At 35.7% G+C, this 25,018-nt stretch overlaps 1 protein-coding gene across 1 annotated transcript in view; it reads right to left on the bottom strand.

Annotated features, from left to right (window-relative positions):
- CTNNA3 (catenin alpha 3) overlaps positions 1-25,018 on the bottom strand; it is a 1,739,301-nt gene that overhangs the window by 1,583,834 nt on the left and 130,449 nt on the right. The window contains exon 4 of the mRNA XM_053584032.1: positions 19,061-19,227. Within this exon, the coding sequence (XP_053440007.1) occupies positions 19,061-19,227 (167 nt within the window). The remainder of the gene's footprint in view (positions 1-19,060; positions 19,228-25,018) is intronic.

The following is a 25,018-nucleotide window of genomic DNA, read 5'->3' as shown; positions in this document are numbered from 1 at the left end:
GCCCTCACATCCCAATCACGGAAACAAATTTATGGAAAAGGAGCTGCTTGCATGATATTTTGCTATAATGGCATGGGAGCTGGATTTTCACTGTAAAAATATCTATGAGGAATAGATCACCCAGCCCACTTCAAGAAGGAAGATCTCAGAGCTTATATTTTGAGAAGGAAAGAAATGTAACATTCTGATGATCAAAACATATGTGGTATGTTCAGCAAACATTAATTCATTTCTGCTCTATAACATAGATGAGTTATGAAATCAGTTCTGCTGAATCAGAATGCTCCCGTTCAGTTTTAAGTCACATGGTAGATAAATACAAAGGTGACAAATTATAGTGCATCACAGAATACTGTTTGCTACTGGTAATTAATTAAGCAAAGGCAGCTCAGAAAAAAATTGGATTCTTGGTTTATTTTAGGAAATTAGAACATACTTTGGAGGGTTAGTGATTGAAAATGTCAAGTAATGTAATTTGCAAGACATTTGCATTTGCTCTCTCTTTATGTCATTTATCACCCATATTCTCACTCTGTGCCTTTAGACAGATTTCCACAGATAGAGACCTCACCATCTTAACCACACCAGAACTCCACTATGACTATGATGCTATGAGACAGGCTAATAAGATTTTATAGAACATAATTAAGTCTCTGGGGAAATGATTTGACCCTTACTATATCAAATTCTATGGAATAATTCATATTAGAATGGCATTCTACTGAATTAAATCTTTAATTCCATGAAAGCTACATGTTTATCTCAATCCAAGGTGACAGAGCAAAAAGAAATGGGCAATAACAGCACTCAACTTCCATGCAGGACAATAAATTAAATTCAACAAATAATCATTGAGAACCTATTATGCACAAGGCACTATGAGTGTAAAAGATATTTCCATCCCTAAAGGAACATTCAAATTACTGAGGAAACCAGACATGAAACTTAGACATTTATTGAGTGCCTGCTCGGCCCTAAGTACATTATGCTTTCCAATTTAATCCTCACAAGAACCACAGGAGTCCCTGTTTCTCTTCCCATTCTCTAAGTGAACTGGGACTCAGAAAGTTTGATTGAGCTGGGTTTTTACTACAATGTTCATGCTCTTTTTACTCTACTGTTAGCTCAAACACGAGGCAAAGTAGTAAAGAGAGTACATAAAAGAGAGAAAAGGAATATGCAGTGAAAACTCAAAAAAACGCACTGTTACTGACAGAGGACCTCAGACCACACTGAAGACATGAGAGAATCTGAGTTGGACCTCAAAGGCCAGGAAGTCTTTTCTGAATCTTAAATGAAAACTAATTCTACCTATCAGCTCAAATATAAACAAAATATGCTCAGATTTCCCCTCTTGTAACATAATAAACAAACTCTTTCAACATATTCTTAATGACCTTTATATTAAATATTTATCATGTCATATGATCATTTCTGTGCCTTGCCCATTTCTCCGTTACTTTTCACTATGTTTATTTTTTTTTTAAGATTTATTTATTTATTTGAGACAGAGTCTCAAGCTGTCACCCTGGGTAGAGGGCTGTGGTGTCACAGCTCATGGCAACCTCAAACTCTTGGGCTTAAGCGATTCTCTGGCCTCAGCCTCCCAAGTAGCTGGGACTACAGGTGCCCATCACAATGCCCAGCTATTTTTTTGTCGTTGTTACAGTTATCATTGTTGTTTTAGCTGGCCCAGGCCAGGTTCAAACCCGCCAGCCTTGGTGCATGTGGCCAGTGCCCTACCCACTGAGCTACGGGCGCCACCCTTTTCACTATGTTTAAATCAAAATAATACCTTATCCCAGAGTCTAAACAATTTAAGTAGTTTTATCTCTCAATTCATCAATGCAGGCTATTTGCCAACCAATCCATTTAATTCTAAAGCATTCTTTACCCTCTGCACATTCTCTTCTTAAGAAATATTAGCTCAAAGAAGCCAGACGCCCAAGGCCACCTCCTGTATGACTCTGTTTATATGAAACATCTAAAATGGGCAAATTCATACAGAAGGAAGGTAGGTTAATGGATGCCAGGGATAGGAGAGGGAAAAACTGGGAGCAACTGCTGAAAGGTACAGGATTTCCTTGGGGGGCAACAGAAATATTTCAAATAAGATAGTGGGATGATTGCACAACATTGAGAATATTCTACAAACCGCTGAATTATGTATTTCAAAATGGCAAATTTTAGTTATGCGAATTTTATCTTAATAAAAAATTGCAAAAAAAGAAATATTAGCTCTACTTAATTATTTCTTCTTCACATTTATCTCAGTGAACTCTATACAACTCCAAAATGGATACATACTTGGAAGATTTCAAAGAAAGAAACACAAAAACCCAATACTTCCAGGTAATATGTTCATCACTAAAGAAGGAAGGGAGAAAATCTAGTAACTTTATATCATCACAAAAAATGTTTTAACTAAAGGCCAGAGTTTGCATAATGTAGAGACTTTAGCTTGAACTTTGATTATCCAGACTTACGTCCTCCACTTATTGATAGTAAAGAGCTTAAAATACTCTAAACCTACAATGATTCCATTCGTTTAAGTAGGTGTTTTTCACTTACAACAACAAATAATTGTCAAAGAGAAGACATAGGAATCCTGTGGTGTAACCTTGGCTGAGATCCCCATTAAACACCCGCCACCCCCACCTGCCTGCATGTACACTTCAAGATACAGAAGAATAAAAGCAATGGTTTTACTTTGCAGTGAAGCTGAGGTATAGAATATTAAAAAATAAATAAATAAATAAAAGACTGGCTAAGCTGAGGCCTAGATTTTAAAGAATGTTGACTTAGTCTGATTTTTCTAACAGGGCACTAAGCTTGATCATTGAAACAGACCTCTGAGATTTTCTACAGTAGTTCAATGTACTATAATTTCCTTATATTGACTATTTCTCAAAATAAGTAATCTCCCCGTTGGAGATATGTTGGGAAAGGAAGCATGTTTAATTGAAGAGATTTTAATATTCCTGGATTTTACTTGTTCAAAGTTTTAAGTAGGAATTAAAATGAGCCAAAAACGCCAAGGTTCAATTTGTTGAACCTTGAATTTATCCTGTTTTAATGTTTTAACTTATTATAAACCAAATTGAGACCTTAAAAAAAAAAAAAGCTTACTGAATCAATCTGAATGAAAAATAAACCTAGGTATGTTTTAAAACTGTTGAAACTGAATATTAATATGGTCTCTGAACTGAAAACAAATCCAAATCTGTCCTGTTTGACTACTTATAATGTATCACAAGCAGATAAGAGTGAGAAGATGTGAACAGTATCCCTAAGCCAACACTCCCAGAGTGTTTTTTCTCATCAAATTCCTTCTGTTCAGTAATAATAATAGTAACCTATAAAATGAAATGAGAAAGACCTTAATTGCTCATCTCCCGTTAAAATAACTGATATCTGTTTTGCAAAACAGGGAAGCAAATGTGTAGTGTACCTCAGCATTCCCTTGTCCCAGATATATTTTTTCTCCTTTTTCCTAATAACACTTAAATAAATCTAAGCCACTGTTCTATACAAACTATACATCCAAGGAGTTTGTAAAATTATGTAGATTTATGGAGTAATTTGAGAAGGAGGACAAGACAAGAAGAAATAGGCTGAAGCAGGAGGGAAAAAATGCAGCCAGGGCTCTGGGAAGGAAAGCTTCCCTAGCCTTCATTGCCAGTGCCCTGGCTTCCTTTTATAATCAAATCAATTGAGTCAAGCAACTCCAGAGTGCCAGCAGCCTACTAATACCCATAATTTAAAAATATCAAGTATCCTTGCTCTAAAACCAGCTCAACAATCACCATTTTTCCTTATCTTATATTTTGTGCATTTGTACAAGGTGTTGGGTGCTATCTAGAACATAAAAAGAAACCCCAAACTTGCAGCATTATGTGTACAAATAGAGTATCTAGTAAGTGCCTTAGTGAAAACACTAGGTCACCAAGTATGATCTAGTGTTCCTAAAATGCCAATTTGAAACAATGTCAAAAGATTCTGGAGACTAAAGCAGAAGAAGAAATAGTCCAAAAACTAATATATTAATGTCCCATAAATGTTAATGTTTAGCATAAAAAGAAATTGGTTTAAGCATAAGAAATGGCTAATCTACCTTACTTAAATCTGGCAACCATAAACAATCAAAAATCAAATATTATAGAGATAAAAGTATTTTTCTGAACTTAATCCATTAACTTTCATGCATATTTTCCAAATGAACTTGAGATGATAATAACACTGATTAAAAAGAAGTTTATAACTGAAGCAGAAAATTAAAGTACACATACATATCCAAAATGTTTTTTTACATAAGGAATGATCACAAAAGTTTAGAAGATAGACAAAATTGGGCTCAGGATCTAAATTAGAAATAATTCTTATGTAGTTGAAGGCACTGGTCTTGATGTCTGGGGTCCAAGTCCTTTCTATGCCATTTAACAACTGCATGACTTTGAATAAGTCACTGCTCCAATTCTTGATTGTGTTATCTATAACATGAGACAAATTGCCTTTGCCTGCCTAAATTATAATGTTGTGAAATCAGTTGAAGGAAAATGACAGACATTCATTCAATTCTTTTTTTTTGAGACAGAGTCTTACTGTGTTGCCCTCGGTAGAGTGCTATGGCATCACAGCTCACAGCAACCTCAAACTCTTGGGCTTAAGTGATTCTCTTGCCTCAGCCTCCCAAGTAACTGGGACTACTGGTGCCCGCCACAATGCCCAGCTATTTTTTGGTTGCAGTTGTCATTGTTGTTTAGCAGGCCCAGGCCAAGCTTGAATCCTCCAGCCTCAGTGTATGTGACCAGCACCCTGCTCACTGAGCTATGGGCGCTGAGCCTCATTCAACAAATATTTAATACTTGGCAATGTGCCAGATATGTGAGAAACAGAGCAAAACACAAAGAGAAATAGCTCTTACCCCAAAACAGTTTACAATCAAGCTTCACAGAAAACTGCTTTATAAATTTAAAAGTGCCATAAAATTGAAGGCGCCATTGTCATTAAACTTATGACACTTTTCATAGTAAATGAGAACTAAACAGTAGTTAAAAGCTTGTTTATTGAGTATCGTTTTAATGCAGAGCCCTGAGCTGGACACCATGAGAAACACAAAGATACCTTTACTTAAAGATAACTGTTAAAAATGATTTCTCAATGTTACTCCTATCACCAAATCTGGGGTGTCTGGGAATGGGGAGTGACAGCAAATGGAAGCTAGAGGGTAGGGTAGAGTGATGGAAATGTTCTAAAATCAAATTGCGGTTAGAATTATACAACTCTGTAAATTTACTCAAAATCATCAACTGGTAAACTTACAGTGAATTAATTTTATGGTATATAAATCACACTTAAAGCGTTTTAAAGAAGATCTTCTTGTAAGCATTTTGTTAATGAGAAAGTATAGGCATCATAAGATTGAGTAAATAAACATTGTCCAATTCATTTCTTCTGAGGCAAACCTGAACACAAACCCATTGATTCTTCATTCAGCAAGCTTTCCACTAAGCCACAAGACCTCAAAGATGTGAGTTAACATTGTAAAGCTTCCCTAGGTGACCTCAACCAAACACGTGCTTATTTCCAGAGGCTTTGCAAATCTATCTCTTGTCTTATTTGCTCTCCTTAGATATAAACATATCTTTTAGTATGCACTATCTCTATGTGCCTCAAATCCAATGTATTTAAAACTCATAAACTGCTTCTCCTCTATGTAAATAGCAAACCCATGTCAATATCCCACCAGGATCCCAGAAGTCCCCTTGATGCATCTCTCTCTCTCTCTGAAAGGACTCCAATCACCTTCCAATTGTAAACTGTTTTTTCTATCCTTTCTCATCCACTCCCTGCTCCACCCTATCATTACATGACCAGATGACTGCATCAGCCTCCTTGCTAGCCTTTCTGCCTCCACTCTGGTCCCCTGTCCAGCACTGTCAGACTAATAGACCTAAAATGCAAATCTGCTTATATCATTTCCCTGTTTAAATTTTTTTAATGATACTCTACCCCCGTAGTTGCAGTCTATCTTCAAACTTTTTAACCTAGCTCTTAGAATTCTCACAAGTTGATTTATGTCTACCTCTCCAGCTTCAAGTCTCCCACATAATCATCTCCGCCATTCAGAACAATTACAAAGTCTTTGAGCATAGAGCATTCTCTCAATTCAATATGCCCTCTGCCCCCACCACCTTCTTTGTCTAGTTAACTCTCCAAACTCAGCCACATATTAACTCATTCAACACGCACGCTTTCCCTTAATACAGTTCCCGTGATGCCTCCATAATTCCTTGAACCAAGTTCTATCTTAATAACATATTATTAATTTGCTTTTATCTAGTCTATAAATTCCACAAAAACAGGACAATGGGGTGAATTTGAAACCTTAGACACATAGACAACTACATAGTAAGCACACACAAAAATAACCATTTGCTGAGTAGATGAATTAACCAATCAGGGCTAATTAGAATGATATCTGTTGACCCTTCCATCAAAAAAAAGTACATAGTTTCAAATTTGTATGATCAAAGAACATAAAATTTCAATTAAGTAGGAGGAATAAGTTCAAGAGATCTAAGGTACATCATGGTGACTATAGCCAATAACAATACAATACACATAAAAATTGCAAAAAGAATAGATTTTAAGTGCTCTCAGTACAAAAAAAGTATTGACGTCAATGCATAAATTAAATAGCTTGATTTAGGCATGCCAAAAATGTGTATCTACATATATATTAAAATATGTTGTAAACCCAAATATATACAGAGGGTGTCAAAAAATGTATACACATTTTAAGAAAGGAAAAAACTGTAATTAATTGTGATACTTAATATATACCAATAATGTTCATTACCTTGTATCTTGTATTTTTTGTAATTACAGAAGTCTAACGTGACTTGAGTATTACAATTTTTTTATTTCAGATTAATATGTGGGTATAAATGATTAGGTTATATTGTTTGAATTTGTTAGGTAAAGTCCAAGTTATATTTGAGCCCTTTACCCAGAAGGTGTGCCATATACCCCTACATTGCATCTGTTAGGTGAGAGATTACCAAGCCCCCTCCGTCCTCCCCTCTCCTCCTTTCTCCCTCTCCCTACCACAAGAAGACAATGTTGGGGGGATTTTTTGAGACAAAGTTTCACTCTGTTGCCCAGGCTAGAGTGCCATGGCATCAACCTAGATCAAGCAACCTTAAACTCCTAGTTCAAGCAATCCTCCTGCCTCAGCCTCCTGAGTAGCTGAGAAGCTGGGACTACTGGCACCTGCCACTAATTTTTCTGTTTTTAGTAGAAATGCCGTCTCATTCTTGAACCAGAGTTCAAGTAATCCTCCCCCCTCAGCCTCCCAGAGTGCTATGATTACAGGTGTGTGCCACCACAGCTAGCCATGTATTCAAATTTTAATACATTTTTTTACCTCCTTAATGTACGTTTACATTTTTTCGCACCATCTGTATATAATTTTTACTTGTCAACTAAAAAGTATTTTTTTTTTTTTTTTTGTAGAGACAGAGTCTCACTGTACCGCCCTCGGGTAGACTGCCATGGCGTCACATGGCTCACAGCAACCTCTAACTCTTGGGCTTACGCAATTCTCTTGCCTCAGCCTCCCGAGCAGCTGGGACTACAGGCGCCCGCCACAACGCCCAGCTATTTTTTTGTTGCAGTTTGGCCGGGGCTGGGCTTGAACCCGCCACCCTTGGCATATGGGGCCGGCGCCCTACTCACTGAGCCACAGGCGCCGCCTAAAAAGTATTTTTTTAATAAAATATAAATAAATTTCCTTCTTCCCTAAAGTTTTCAATATGAAATTCAAGACAATTCATCAAGAAATATGCCTTATTTGTCACTATTTGTTGTTTCTCCTATTGCATCCCCTTTTTTTTAAAATGGAGTCAGAGTCTTGCTCTGTTGTCCAAAGTGTAGTGCTACTCCACTGTAAGCTTGAACTGCTGGGCACAAGTCAATCTCCTACTTGAGCTTCCTGAGCATCTGGGACTATAGTCACATGCCATCATACCCAGCTTCCTATGGGCATTTTAAATATCATTCTTAACTTGCTTTTTTCCTTAAATTTTCGTACAGCTTTAAATATTTTGCCTAAAATCTTCTAAGAAATAAACATGGCTTCTCACAACTCTTAATTTCTCCCTTTATAAATTGCTGGTATATATAACAATAAAAAGCTTCAAAAAATCTTTTTATTGGCACATTTACCCATATGATAATGTGTAATTTTCTGCCAATAAAATAAACATTTGTTACACTGGGAATCATTGTTTGGTCTACAATGCTTTATAACAATTTATGTAGCAAACATTAAATGTGTATTTGACATAGGTCGTTAAATTCTGGACCCATTTTCTATAAAACACTGGTCTATTACCTGATCCAAAGGGATCTATATTCCCTAAAACTAACTTATCTACAGTATGATAAATGAAAAACGTTAGAAAAGTTAGTACAAATCAGTGGTCAAATTTATTTCCCTTCATTTTTTAGGAATAAGTCTAAAATTGCACTCCAAGAACCAAAAAGTAGAAAAGGTAGAACAGGAGAAGGAAGGTGAAAATGAATTTACAAGGCCAGGTGCAGTTGGCTCATGCCTGTAATCTTAGCACTCTGGAAGGCCAAGGTAGGTGGACTGTCTGAGCTCAGAGATTCCAGATCAGCCTGAGCTAAAGCAAGACCCCGTCTCTAAAAAGAGCCAGGTGTTGTGGCGGGGACCTGTCATCACAGCTACTCAGGAGGCTGAGGCAAGAGAATCGCTTAAGCCCAAGAGTTTGAGGTTGCTATGAGCTGTAATGCCATGGCACTCTACCTAGGGCAACAAAGTGAGACTCTATCTCAAAAAGGAAAAAGAAGAAAATGAATTTACAACAATCCATGCTAGGTAATTTATGTTGTATATTATTTAGATGACACTTTCAGAGTATTCAGAGTATGTTTTATTCTCCCTATAATTTAGAAGAAGAAATCAAAGCTCACAGATTTTTAATTTTCCCTAAGCTCCCCCAGATAATCAACAACAGAGTAAGGATTCAAGCAAGGTATCCAAGCTGCCAAAGTCATGTTTTCTCCCCATGTTGTCCTGACTCCTAAAAAAAGCAAGAGTAATCCAAGCCTGTTTTCTTCCAAAAAATTGACCCTTATAAAATCCAGATGCCAATAAAATGGGATATGGAATCCTAAGAAATATAAATTGTACAGAGAAGTTTGGAAACTTGAAGAGTATCAAAGAGAGAAAATTTTTAATTTAAATTCCTATAAAAACATTATTGGCAAGGGTGACAAGAGAGCCAAATTGCCTCTCCAAGTTTCTATAATTAATTGAATAGTGAAATATCATCATTTTTTTCTCAGTCTCCTGTCATATTTCATTTTAACTTGCTTGCCCCCAAAGAAAACATGTATTTCCTTAAAGTACTAGATTCTTTTAAAACACAAAATCAGGAATCTTTGATTATTTACTTTGCAGTACTTGTCCTATTGAGAGATGCTCAGTGAATCATGTCTATACTAGTTGGTTGTCTCAATCTATGTCCTCATAAATGCTTAACCAAAACTGTACCTCTGAGAAAAGTCTCAGTGAAAAGAGGATAAAAAAGCATAAAGAAATCAGGAAATATAGGTACAAACTATTAATCAAAAATAGAGTAACATCTCATTTTCCTGATACCTAGAATGAAATAAACTTCAATAGGGTTGAAAAATTCTGTTACTTAGAAAAAATCTTAAGAAGGAAAAAAGAGTTAGGCCACTGAAGAAAATATCATGAGCCCAGTGGAATTCTTTGATGCTGTGAAATAAAAACAAATAAGAAAAAAAATGTAACATAGATTTATACTAGAGTTTCAGGGGGTGGGAGAAGCCCAGAAGCTTACACAAAATAGCAAACAAGGGAGGAGAGGAGGAAAGGCAGGCTTTTGTTTATTACATACAAAACAACGTCAAGAAATAAAAAGGTAGTCACTATTTTGGAAAAACATATGTATGCCCGGAAGAAGATATACGTATCTTTAAAGAAGATGCCCATCTCCTCCCACAGAAATCTTTAAAGGGCATTATATAATATATTATAGGGGTATGTGTGGAGTGGGCGTGGTAAGGTGATAGCTGACTACAGAATTCTTCCTAGGGAGGTAGTCTATACAGAGTAAAATACCTTAAGAAGTAATTTAAGGTAGAAAGTAATATTTTGGGGGCACAAATTAACAGAAGCCAATTTAGGCAGTGGAGAGAGAGCAACCCTTGACTGCATTCAAATGCGGCGCCTGTGGCTCAGTGAGTAGGGCGCCAGCCCCATATGCCGAGGGTGGCGGGTTCAAACCCAGCCCCGGCCAAACTGCAAACAAAAAATAGCCGGGCATTGTGGCGGGCGCCTGTGGTCCCGGCTGCTCGGGAGGCTGAGGCAAGAGAATCGCGTAAGCCCAAGAGTTAGAGGTTGCTGTGAGCCATGTGACGCCACGGCACTCTACCAGAGGGCGGTACAGTGAGACTCTGTCTCTACAAAAAAAAAAAAGAAAAGAAAAAGAATTTAGAAGTGTGAGGAAGAGTAGGTAGGGAGAAAGAAAGTGGAAGAACAATAAGATAATGTCACTAAAGGATTCTGAAGATTCCTGACATACAAATTGAAGTGCCTTAGAATATATTGGTACAATATAGAAATCCCTTCCTTCTATTTGCCCAAGCTTCTGTAAGATTTGCCATATTCATAGATATGCTTTGTCTGGGAACATTGGAAAGTATATGTGCCTCTTTGTGCAAACTGAGGGGAAAAAGCAAACTCTCAATTCTTCGTGGAAAAAATGTAGAATACGGACAGAAAGACAATTCATAAGTGAATGTATTTCAGCGGATGCAAAAGTGTGGAGCCAGAGGTGATCATGAGACTATGAGCAACCAGAGAATTTGCAGAAATCTTGAGGAGAATATTATACTTGACAAGACAGAGAGTTTGAAGTAATTATATTAAAAACCTTAAGTGAAAGGAGATTCCATAAATAAGTGGGTTTAGACCAGATGTAAGTGGATTATGTTATTGAAAAATGCAAGTCATTTAAAAATGAGAAAAAAAAAGAAAAGAATAAAAGCAAGTAATCAATGGTCACTTAGAGTTCTTATCAGATTATTAAGAGTAAGTCATGTCAAACTAACTTCATTTCCTTTATAACTGAGGTTACTAGTCTGATAAATCCATGATGTCACAGACAATATATCTTGATTTCAAGATCTTTGAAATAGAGGATGAAATTAAAAAGCACAGTTTATATTGCAGCCCAAGGAAGCAATCTTGAAGCCCATTTCCATAACTTTACTCAACATGTGGTAATATTTGATTGCTATTAACCAAATTAACAGTGACATGATACTGTTTTCCATGTCATTAAATATGAATAAATTTTAAAATGACACTAGGTTAGAAACGGAAGACACTGGACTGACTGGAACTATGAGAATTTAACTGAATAATTCAATACTGATACACGGTTCCCCCATTCAGAGCTGGAGAGTGACTCTATTTTCTAGGCTTGGGTGAACAGACCTTTCTAGACCACATTCTCTGGACTCAAGTAAGATCAGAGAAAAGCAGCCTGATCTCATTTGGGCGGTCCTCCAGTCCTCCTGGGGAGTGAAAAGCACACACCCTGCTCCCTTACTTGGGAACAGAGACTGAAGACTGCATACATTTGCTAATGTATTTATTTTCTAACCAACACAGGCAGAATGTTTTCTTGGCCAAGTGTAATATACATTCCCAAGACCCCCCACCCCTGCTTGTAGGCAGTATGTGAAGCCCTAGACAAAAAGCACACAGGAAGCTTCCCACTTGGGTCCCCCACTTCCACTGCTGGAGGTTCTGTTGCCCTTCTTTCCTTCTCTATTCCTTTCCCTGTCAATAAATGCTACCCTATTGCTTAAACACATGGTCCACGGGTTTATTCTTTGAATCTCCAAGGACTCAGAGAGAAATTTTGGCAACAATACCATGACTAGCTACATACAGATGCTAACTAATATGCTTGGAGTATGTCATCATTGACAGGCAGAAGGAGCACAGCCTTTACCAACTGACAGGCTTTATCATCCTGTTTGGCCAAGATATCGTGTGTACATCGAAGTGTTTAGAAGAAGATGTGCTGTCACCTTGCTGAAAAGCCCTTAACAAGTCCTGTCAACTACCTATCCTACCATAAAAATAAGGGGGAAATCCTCTTGGATTCATGTGAACCATGCCAAACTATACTAAGACCATTGGAGGATGGCCCCTACAGGTGATTTGAAAGTAAGGATTTCCAGGGCCAGTTTACAGGCCCCTGAAACAGACATCTTCACAAAGCAGATAGTTTTTCCCAATATTGCAGGAAAATAAAATCATTTTTCATTTATAAAATTATTTTTGTCTTTCAAACCGCCCTAAATTATCCTTTTTAAACACTTCTTTTTTTTAAGCTTCCCCATTCAAGAAGTGAACATTGGAAGCTAAGTAGAGTTTGCCTCAACCGATCCCTTCTTACTTTAATCTTCCTCTATGATTCTTATTTCAAACTATGCCTTACTCTTACTAACCCTTACTGTTTTTCCAGCAGGTAAAGCATAGACTCAGCATCCTTTTATACCAGTCTTTCAAACCTTGGCCACACTAATTAATCAATTGAATTGCTGGTTATGGCAATATCTAGACCATGCAAAGGAAACAGAACTAATTTTCATTCCTGCCAATCCAAAAAAATGTATGACAAAATGTGGCATCACAACTAGAGAAGAAACATCAAGCTACCTGCTTGTCCTGCTGATGAGTCAACTGGACACAGAAAAATCTCTGTGGAAACTCAACAACTATCTTTTGCTCAGGTAAAGTCTCTAGAAAGGAATTTTTCTCCCTGCATTAAAACAGGGAAGATGCTAAATCTCTTTTGGGTGACATACTAGAGTAATACCATGATCAAACCCTATGGTTTGATTCCATAGATTGCATTCTTGCACCTCTTAGATGGAGCTGATGCTAACCCTCATGATCTTGACAATTGTTAGATCTGCAGGGATTACAGATGGCTCATAAGCCAAAAAAAAAATTTGTTTTTTCAAAAAAGACAAACTCAACAAACCTTGGCCAGATTAACTAGAAACAGAAAAGTAAGATCTCTAATAACCTCAATAAGAAACAAAAAAGGAGAAATAACAACAGACACCAGAGAGATATAAAAGATCATCTCTGATTACTACAAAAAAAAAAAAAACTCTAGGCCCAGAAACTTGACAATATGGAGAAAATGGACCAAAATCTGGAATCATACAACCTCCCTAGGCTTAACCAGGAAGAAGTAGGTCTCTTGAATAGAGCAATATCAAGCATTGAGATTGAAGAAAAAATGAAAAATCTTACAACAAAAATCAAGCCCTGGACCAGATGGCTTCACACCAGAATTTTATCAAACCTTTAAAAAAGAGCTCATGCCTATACTGCAGAACCTATTCCAAAACATTGAGAAGGAAGGCACCCTCCCCCAACATGTTCTTTGAAGCAAACATCACAGTGATTCAAAAACCAGGAAAGGACCCAACTAAAAAGGAGAACTACAGACCAATTTCACTAATAAATATCAATTCAAAAATAGTAAAATCTTGGCTAATAAATTGCAGCTACACAGTAAAAAAATAAATATTATGATCAATTAGGCTTCATCCAAGGGATGCAAGACTGCTTAACATACACAAATCCATAAATATAATTAACCATATCAAAGGAGCGAAAACAAAGACCATATGATCCTCTCAACAGATGCAGAAAAAGCATTCAACAAAATTCAGCATGCTTTTCTGACAAAAACACTTAAGAAAATAGATATAGATGAGACACTCCTTAAACTGATGGAAGCCATCTACAACAAACCCACAGCCAATATTATAATGAATGGAGTAAAACTGAAAGCATTTCCACTTAGAACTGGAACCAGATAGAGATGTCCACTATCACCACTACTATTCAACACAGTGCTGGAAGTTCTAGCTAGTGCAATCAGGCAAGAAAAAGAGATGAACGGTATTCGAATGGGGATAGAGGAGGTTAAACTCTTGCTGTTTGCTGATGATATGATTTTACAGTTACCAAAACCCAAGATATTCAACCACAAAACTCCTGGAAGTAATCAGGAAATACAGTAATGTCTTGGGATATAAAACCAGTATCTACAAATCAGTAGCCTTTGTATAATGCCAGTAACAATGACAGCAAATCAAGGACACAAATACACTGCATAGTATCTTCAAAGAAAACTAAATACCTAGGAATATATCTAACAAAGGAGGTGAAGAATCTCTACAAAGAGAATTATGAAACACTGAGAAAAGAAATAGCAGAAGACATTAACAAATGAAACAACATACCATGCTTGTGGCTGGGAAGAATCAACATTGTTAAAATGTCTACATCACCCAAGGCAATCTACAGATTAAACACAATCCCCATTAAAATATCTACGTCATACTTTGAAGAACTCAAAAAAATAGTTCTTTGTTTTGTATGGAACCATTAAAAAACCCTATCTAACAGTGCAATTCTTAGCAATAAAAACAAATCCAGAAGCATTACATTATCATACTTCAGGTTACATTACAAGTCCACAGTGATCAAAACAGCATGGTATTGGCACAAAATAGAGACATATATCTATGGGACCAAAGAGAAAACCTGGAGATGAATCCAGTTTCATATTACCATCTGATTTTCAATACACCATACAAGATCATACACTGTAGAAAAGAAACCCTATTCAATAAATGATGCTGGGAGAACTGGATAATCACATGTAAAAGACTGAAACTGGGCCTGCACCACTTACCAAAATAGAGTCATGATGGATAAAAGATTTAAATCTAAGAGACAAAATGATAAAAATCCCTCGAATAAAGAGTGGGAAAAACCTTTGATGATATTGGCCTGGAGAAAGATTTTTATGAAGAAGATTCCATTGTCAATATCAACAACAGATATAAATAAATGGGACTTAATTAAGCTAAAAGCTTCTGCACAGCTAAGAACACAACATGAATTTGCTGAAGGGCTGATATCGGAATGTACAGAGAACTTGAATTAATCAACAAAAACAGCTAACAATCCCATTTATCATCAGACAAGAGACATGAACATAACCTTCTCTGAGGAAAATAAACAAATGGCCAACAAACATGAAAAATGTTCATCATCCCTAATCATCAGAGAAATGCAAATCAAAACCACCTTGAAATATCACCTAACCCCAATGAGAATAGACCACATCACAAAGTCCAAAAGCTGCAGATGCTGGTATGGATGTGGAGGAAAGAGAACACCTTAACACTGTTCATGGGATTGCAAACTACTATAGCCTCTTTGGAAAGAAGTATGGAGAATCATCAAAGAGCTAAAAGAAGATGTTCCATTTGATCCCATAATCCCATTATTAGGTATCCACCCAGAAGAAAAAAAAATTATTTTACCATAAGGAAATTTGTATTACAATGTTTATTGTGCTCAATTCACAGTCACAAAGATGTAGAATCAACCCACATGCCCATCAACACATGAATGGATTAATAAACTGTGTAGCCTTTGTATATACCGGTAACAATGACAGCAAGAAACAAATCAAGGGCACAAATACACTGCACAGTATCTTAGTATACTATACTAAGTATATATAGTATACTATACTCAGTATACTATATTCCTTAGTATGTGTATACTAAGGAATACTATGCAGCCATAAAAAGGTCGTAACTTTACATTTTTTGTGTTAACCTGGATGGAGCCGAAGAACATTCTCCTTAGTAAAGTATCACAAGAATGTAAAAGCAAGTATCCAATGTACTCAATACTAACATGAAAACAATAGAGGAATAACTACATTCCTACACAAGAGAAAAACAAAAATTCAAATGGGAGGGGGAAAGGGAAGGAGGGAGGGAAATAGTTTGGTGTACTCTCACCTAACAGGCTCAATGTAAGGGTATATGGCACACTTCCTGGATGAAAGGCTCAACTACAACTTGGACTTTACCTAACAAATGCAAGCAATGTTACCTCATCATTTGTATCCTCATATTAATCTAAAATTTTTTAAGTTAATAAAAAGAAATTCTATAGTTTTCAGAGTGAATGGAAACTGCCATACAAAGTATATCCAAAGGTCAACAAATGTTTTAAATAAATAAGGGAAGAGACATAGGTTAGTCCTAAGATTAATCATCAATTATTGAAAAATGTCTTTCCTACTGCCTTGATTCTGTTTGCTACTGAAAGCAAAATTCAAAGCAATGGATAGAAAGTGTAGGGAGGCAACTATAAACCCAGTTTGAAGAAAATGTCTCCAACAGTTAGAATTGTCCAAAATCAGAGCCACTTTCTCACAGAATTGTGATCATTATCTTTAGTGATCACCTATTGTTAAATAGTTATGTATATCACATGTTGTCAGAGAGTCTTTCTACTGCAGGTAAAAATAATATACTATAAATAAGTGTACTAAAATTTCTCCAATTTGATTCTTTTGATTCCAAGTAGAAGCTTATGATAACCATAAACATTATTAGAAAAATTTCAGAACAAAGTATGGTTTTAGAAAGTTCCAGGATTCATACATTGTGAAAGAGTTCTGGGGTCAAAAAAATTGGGAAACTCTGGATTAAGCAAAGTTAAATGGGCTCTTTGCTACATTATTTCTCAGTGACTTTCATGGGTCAAAATATTCATGACATGGCTGGCCCTGTATACCAGAGGCAGCAGGTTCAAACCCAGCCCCAGCCAAAAGCTGCAAAATAATAATAATAATAATAAAATATATTTATGAGAATGTCTATGTGCACTGATAATCATAAAAATAAAAATGTTTTACCTATTCCATGTTTATATGACAAGTGTATAGAATGTTTTCAGGGAAATTTTGACCTAATTCTACTCTTAATGATCTCAGAAACAATTCAGTATCTTCATTCTGTGTGAAACCTCAAAAGAATTGAGTTGTTAATATAATTGAGGTATAAACTTTTCTTAAGGATGAAAGCATGAAAAACAATCATACCTTTTCACAAAACATCTTTCTTTGATAGGGTGTCACCTCCTTTTTCATAGATAAAGTATCACTTTTGTACTGTACATAATTACAGGAGCCAAACAATCTAGTCCATGCTCAGGCTCTGACCAGACACCAACAAGTGTGGGAGAGGATGATTGGAATTAAGAACACATTCTGACATACTTAACTTAGTTTAACAACCTGTGGCCCATAAACATGGCTAAATACTTTTAAAAACTATTTGTAGCTAAAGTTATTCTAACTGTTGGAGTACTAATTTCTGAAAGACTTTTTCTAAAAATCTTTGTCTAAAACAAATTCAGTATGCCTCAGTTTCTCACATGTAAAATAGAATCATAATCATAGAGCTCTTATGAGGACTGGATTAAAGGAAATAATCCAGCACAGTGGCTAGCACATTATAAAAACCCAATAAATATTAACTATAATTTTTATTGCAAAAGTTAGTAGTTTGATTTGTTCTACAATATCCTGCTACTTCATTTGAATGGCATTAGCTGTTTAAATTAACCTACTACTGGCTCTTAGTGTAAACCCAATTAAAATGGTAGTGAAGGTGGTTGTGTTTTTCATATACAGTTACCTAATTAATTACAGATGGTGGCAACTGCACCTCACAGAAGCTCTTCATTCTTCCCTATTTCAGACAAAACTAGAGTCTGAAACATAGGAATTACTGGGTCATTAGAACTAGGAATTACATAGCCCTTAATCTTTCATACCCATTTCTTATTTACAGCATTTATTAGTCTATATTCACATATGATAAAAATGGATCTCAGAAATGTTCAGGAATTTGTCTAAGGTCTATTCAACAAACCAATAACCAAGTAGCAACAAATTTTACCCAATTATCTGAACTAGAAATCCACTAATAAATAGCTGCTGGTGATGAAAATTAATCCCCTTCCTAGAAAGTTATTCAAACTAAAAAAGAAAAAAGTATTGATTTCTTTTTGTACAGTAATAAACCTATCAAAAGAAAAGAAATATGAAAGTACAAAAGAAGGTTAACTCTAGTGTTAAAATAAGCAACAGTGAATAAAAGAAAGACAAAGAAAGGTTAAGCTTGGCAATTATAGAAAATGACTTTAGAACCTCAATCAGATAACATCATTTGTTTAATTGACTAGTGATTATTAAAATCACCAGATGTATTTATGGACAGAAGTATGAGTCCTATTTAAAGCAAGAAATACAATAGAAATTCCAAGAGGTTCCTTGTGCCCTTTTCATCTGGGAACTATTAGTGACTTAGTCAAATTAAATAAATTAAGAAAGTAAAAAGTGAAAAAGGTTTTAATAAAATTATCTTTCTAATAAAAGTTGGATTTGTCTGACAAAATTACAAGCAGGATATCTAGCTAACTTTGTATTCTCCTGGTTAAAACATATTCTTACTTATATTAAATACATTTATACATTTTCATAATGGATTACAGCAGACATCTCAGACTACTTGTAACATACACTGTTCATCCTGGACCAAGAGGAGCTGGCAAAGTAGCATTCAATCACAACCAGGATAAACTTCCCAGTCTTAAGCGTTAAGTTTTCTCTTTCTCAAATTATTTATATTTATATATTTGTCATAATTATATATAATATGTTATAGTATGTATTTGTATAATTAAATATATGCATTAATTTGTATAAATTTGACTAATTAAATAAAATTATACCCTATAATATGACCTATAATTATTTAAATGGTCAAAAGTCTAGAACTTTCTCCTCACCATTTTCTTATCAGTAAGCCATCTTCCGTTCAATTCCCCATCAACTTTAAGACTAACTTTGGTTTGCTTCCTTTGCAGTATACACTAGTCTTCACAACCCAATCTAGTCAGCTTCTGATGAGTGATATTTAGAAATATGGGTGGGGCCAGGATGCACAAGGATTAATGAAGTTTCAGACAAGGGAATTAGAAATGAAAACAATGCCAAGGTAAACTAAGCCATCTTTTACTTACAGCTGACACGTGCTGCAAGAGACACATGACGTCGATCATATCTGCAAGGATAAGGAGTCTGGTAACTGCAGCCAACAAAGCTCGGGCAGCTTGAACCACTGCCTCCCTTTTTGGGAGATAACAGGGATCATCTGTAAATCTCTCAGCTGATACTTTCAGAGATTCACCTGAAAAACACAACCCCAAATAAGTTATACTTTAAGTTTCAACTTTGCCTATTTCAGAATTTATCAGCCAACCTAATTCCAAGTACAGTCCATGACTAAGCATCATATTTAAATACTGTCAGTTGATACTAACACATTGTCTCTTAATAAACAAGGCAGTTTCAAATTGACATTCGTTTTTGATAAATGTTCTGAAATTAAGGAGCATGATACCATTTTCCTGCAAGAAAACTGCGAATCAATTGACTAGCAACTTGTAGCGAAATTGCTCTCAACTTCTTCCTTTGCTGAATCTCATTTATTGTGAAAGAATTTATTACTAAGATGTCAATCATAAACAATCTTATTCACAAAAATAAGGTAAATCTTCATTGAGTTACTTTCCAATTCAATAGATGTTAGAAAATAGCTAGCCTTTAAGATAGTAAGACAGCAGCGCTCTGATAAAAATTAAAGCTAGGTAGATTTACTCTGAACTATTACTAAGATGAATAAGCTATATCCTAAATTTAGTCAGAAAAATAATAACTTCCTAGTGCATAATTGTTAGAAAAACATATCCACTACTTTTAAGGTCTTTTCAATGTAAGTAAACTTTATTATAAAAGTAATGTGTAAAAATTCATTTTTTAAAGTTCCCAGTTCAAAGTGGTATACAATGAAAATAAAAAGTCTTCCTTTATCCCATCCCAATAACATAATTAATAAGAAATTGCTCTACTCGGGAAGCTGAGGCAGGAGAATTGCCTAAGCCCAGGAGTTGGAGGTTTCTGTGAGCTGTGTGACGCCACAGAACTCTACCAAGGGCGATAAAGTGAAACTCTGTCTCTACAAAAAAAAAAAAAAAAACACTTCAAAAAAAGAAAAGAAAGAAATTGCTACCACATCTACTATGTTTTATTTTAAAATTTAAAGTGTTTTTATTATTAAACAAACATGTCCATAACTTCTAAATAATTCATCATACTGAAGATAAAAGTGAAAATTTAGAAATTCTCCATATTAATCACCCAAAACACCAACTATTCAGCTGTTAAATATCTATTCAGAAATTTTTTCATGATTATATGGTTTATATACATATATATTTATAGATGTATGTTTATGTATGTTTTATATATGTGTTTTATAAATATATGCATTCATATATACTAATGTATGTTTTATAGAGACAAATTTGTTATAAAACATATACTTTCATATGTTGAAAATGGAAAACAAAAAATAGAACCTTTTCACAATGATATCATACTATAAAATTTTCTATAATTTCTCCTTTTCACTTAACAATTTATTTTCCTTTCACACTGGGAAATAGCCAGTAGACAATATAGCACAGTAATTAATAGTGTGGGATCTAGATCCATACTAATTTAATGTCTATTTCCTAGAATCTTAGACAAGTCACTTAACCTCTTCGTGATTTTCCTCTTTTGTAAAAGGATTAATAATAATAATACCTACTATATGTGTAAGAATTAAATAAGAGCAGTACTCAGAATTAGTAAATACTAGATCAGCTAGTACTATCAGTCTTTTTAATGCTTGCATAAAATTACATTTTATTGATACAACATAATTTATTTTATCAGGCTCCAACTGAATGCATGTCATTTCTAACATTTTCAATAATACAAAAAACAACCATGACACACATTTTTGCATGCATGAGCAACTTCAGCTATAGAATAAATTCATAAAAGTAGTATTGCTGGTACAGTAGCTACAGGCACAGTAGCTCAAGCCCGTAATCCTACCCTGTTTCCCCGAAAATAAGACATCCTCCGAAAATAAGACCTACTTACAGGAAAGATAAGACGTCCCCTGAAAATAAGACCTAGCGCATCTTTGGGAGCACACCTTAAAATAAGACACTGTCTTATTTTCGGGGAAACAGGGTAGCATTCTAGGGGGCTGAAACAGGAGAATCACTTGAGCTTAGGAGTTTGAGCAAAGCAAGACCTTGTCTCTACTAAAAATAGAAGAATTAGCCGGGCATTGTGGCAAGCACCTATAGTCCCAGCTACTCCAGAGGCTGAGGCAAGAGGATTGTTTGAACCCAGGAATTGGAGGTTGCTGTAAGCTATGATGATGCCACAGCATCCCAGACTAGAGCAACAGTGTGAGACTCTGCCCCTGCCTCCAAAAAAAGCAGAATTGCTGAGTCAAGGAGTAAATGAATTTTAAATATTATTATATTTTGCCAAAAAATTCTCTAAAATACAGTCAATATATGCAAGGGTCTGTCTTATCTACTTTAATCCATGAGAATTTTGGTTTCAATTGATTCATGAACTTTAGCATAAAGAAAATATAATAAATTACTTTTGTTAAATAAAACAAGGAATATTGTTTCTTGAACAAAAACCATGAAGAGGGTCTGAGACTGTCTCAACATATTAACAGGTATCATTTAGCTCTCTTTACCAAGTTAGAAACTTGGACTCTCAAGTCAGACACTTCTGAGATCAAATTTTAATATGCTACTTCTAGTTCTGGGAACTTGGGCATTTAAATACCTTCAGTGTCCTCATTTAAAGGAAGGGGGCAAAAATAACACATATCACAGCGTGTTTCTGGTTTAGAAGAGATAGTTCATATCACATATTTAGTATAGTATTTTAACATAGAAAGCATTCAACAAACATTAGCAGTTTGGTTTTTTTTTGTTTGTTTGTTTTGTTTTTTTTTTGTTGTTGTTGTTGTTGGGGATTCATTGAGGGTACAAGCAGCCAGGTTACACTGATTGCAATTGTTAGGTAAAGTCCCTCTTGCAATCATGTCTTGCCCCCATAAAGTGTGACACACACCAAGGCCCCACCCCTCCCCCTCCGTCCCTCTTTCTGCTTCCCCCCCTCATAACCTTAATTGTCATTAATTGTCCTCATATCAAAATTGAGTACATAGGATTCATGCTTCTCCATTCTTGTGATGCTTTACTAAGAATAATGTCTTCCACTTCCATCCAGGTTAATACGAAGGATGTAAAGTCTCCATTTCTTTTAATGGCTGAATAGTATTCCATGGTATACATATACCACAGCTTGTTAATCCATTCCTGGGTTGGTGGGCATTTAGGCTGTTTCCACATTTTGGCGATTGTAAATTGAGCTGCAATAAACAGTCTAGTACAAGTGTCCTTATGATAAAAGGATTTCTTTCCTTCTGGGTAGATGCCCAGTAATGAGATTGCAGGATCAAATGGGAGGACTAGCTTGAGCACTTTGAGGTTTCTCCATACTTCCTTCCAGAAAGGTTGTACTAGTTTGCAGTCCCACCAGCAGTGTAAAAGTGTTCCCTTCTCTCCACATCCACGCCAGCATCTGCAGTTTTGAGATTTTGTGATGTGGGCCATTCTCATTGGGGTTACATGATATCACAGGGTTGTTTTGATTTGCATTTCTCTAATATATAGAGATGATGAACATTTTTTCATGTGTTTGTTAGCCATTCATCTGTCATCTTTAGAGAAGGTTCTATTCATGTCTCTTGCCCATTGATATATGGGATTGTTGGCTTTTTTCATGTGGATTAATTTGAGTTCTCTATAGATCCTAGTTATGAAGCTTTTGTCTGATTCAAAATATGCAAAAATCCTTTCCCACTGTGTAGGTCGTCTATTTGCTTTGGTTGTTATCTCCTTAGCTGTACAGAAGCTTTTCAGTTTAATGAAGTCCCATTTGTTTATTTTTGTTGTTGTTGCAATTGCCATGGCAGTCTTCTTCATGAAGTCTTTCCCCAGGCCAATATCTTCCAGTGTTTTTCCTATGCTTTCTTTGAGGACTTTTATTGTTTCGTGCCTTAAATTTAAGTCCTTTATCCATCTTGAATCAATTTTTGTGAGTGGGGAAAGGTGTGGGTCCAGTTTCAGCCTTTTACATGTAGACATCCAGTTCTCCCAACACCATTTATTGAATAGGGAGTCTTTCCCCCAAGGTATGTTCTCGTTTGGTTTATCGAAGATTAGGTGGTTGTAAGATGTTAGTTTCATTTCTTGGTTTTCAATTCGATTCCAAGTGTCTATGTCTCTGTTTTTGTGCCAGTACCATTCTGTCTTGACCACTATGGCTTTGTAGTACAGACTAAAATCTGGTATGCTGATGCCCCCAGCTTTATTTTTATTACTAAGAACTGCCTTAGCTATACGGGGTTTTTTCCGGTTCCATACAAAACGCAGAATCATTTTTTCCAAATCTTGAAAGTACGATGTTGGTATTTTGATAGGAATGGCATTGAATAGGTAGATTGCTTTGGGAAGTATAGACATTTTAACAATGTTGATTCTTCCCATCCATGAGCATGGTATGTTCTTCATTTGTTAATATCCTCTGCTATTTCCTTTCTGAGGATTTCATAGTTTTCTTTATAGAGGTCCTTCACCTCCTTCATTAGGTATATTCCTAGGTATTTCATTTTCTTTGAAACTATGGTGAAGGGAGTTGTGTCCTTAATTAGCTTCTCATCTTGACTGTTATTGGTGTAGACAAAGGCTACTGACGTGTGGACATTGATTTTATATCCTGAAACATTACTGTATGTTTTGATGACTTCTAGGAGTCTTATGGTTGAGTCTTTGGGGTTCTCTAAGTATAAGATCATGTCGTCAGCAAAGAGGGAGAGTTTGACCTCCTCTGCTCCCATTTGGATTCCCTTTATTTCCTTCTCTTGCCTAATTGTATTGGCTAGAACTTCCAGCACTATGTTGAATAGTAAAGGTGACAGAGGACAACCTTGTCTGGTTCCAGTTCTAAGAGGAAAAGCTTTGAGTTTTACTCCATTCAGTAAAATATTAGCTGTGGGTTTGTCATAGATAGCTTCAATCAGTTTTAGAAATGTGCCACCTATGCCTATACTCTTCAGTATTCTAATAGAAAAAGATGCTGGATTTTATCAAATGCTTTTTCTGCATCTATTGAGAGGATCATGTGATCTTTATTTTTGCCTCTTTTAATATGGTGGATAACGTTTATGGACTTGCATATGTTAAACCAGCCTTGCATCCCTGGGATGAAGCCTACTTGATCATGATGAATGACTTTTTTGATGATAAGCTGTAATCTATTGGCTAGGATTTTGTTGAGAATTTTTGCATCTATATTCATGAGTGAGATTGGTCTGAAATTCTCCTTTTTGTTTGGGTCTTTTCCTGGTTTTCGTATCAGGGTGATGTTTGCTTCATAGAATGTGTTGGGGAATATTCCTTCTTCCTCAATTTTTTGGAATATTTCTGCAGTACAGGAATAAGCTCTTCCTTGAAGGTTTGATAGAATTCTGGAGTGAAGCCATCTGGACCAGGGCATTTTTTGGTTGGAAGATTTTTTATTGTTTCTTTGATCTCAGTGCTTGAAATTGGTCTGTTCAGGAGCTCTATTTCTTCCTGGCTGAGTCTAAGGAGAGTGTTCCAAATATTTATCCACTTCCTTCACATTGTCAAATTTCTCGGCATAGAGTTTCTGGTAGTATTCAGAGATGATCTCTTGTATCTCTGTGGGATCAGTTGTTATTTCTCCTTTATCATTTCTGATTGAGGTTACTAGAGATTTTACTTTTCTATTCCTTGTTAGTCTGGCCAATGGTTTATCTATTTTATTTATTTTTTCAAAAAACCAACTCCTTGTTTCATTAAATTTCTGAATGATTCTTTTGTTTTCAATTTCATTGATCTCTGATTTGATTTTGGAGATTTCTTTTCTTCTACTGAGTTTAGGCTTAGATTGCTCTTCTTTTTCCAATTCCATAAGATCTCTTGTGAGATTGTTGATGTGCTCTCTTTCTGTTTTTCGAATGTAGG

This window comes from Nycticebus coucang, chromosome 3 (assembly GCF_027406575.1).
Source record: "Nycticebus coucang isolate mNycCou1 chromosome 3, mNycCou1.pri, whole genome shotgun sequence".
In the NCBI taxonomy this organism is placed as follows: domain Eukaryota; kingdom Metazoa; phylum Chordata; class Mammalia; order Primates; family Lorisidae; genus Nycticebus; species Nycticebus coucang.
The sequence above is the reverse complement of the archived record's forward strand: the minus strand, read 5'-3'. Positions and strand labels throughout refer to the sequence as shown.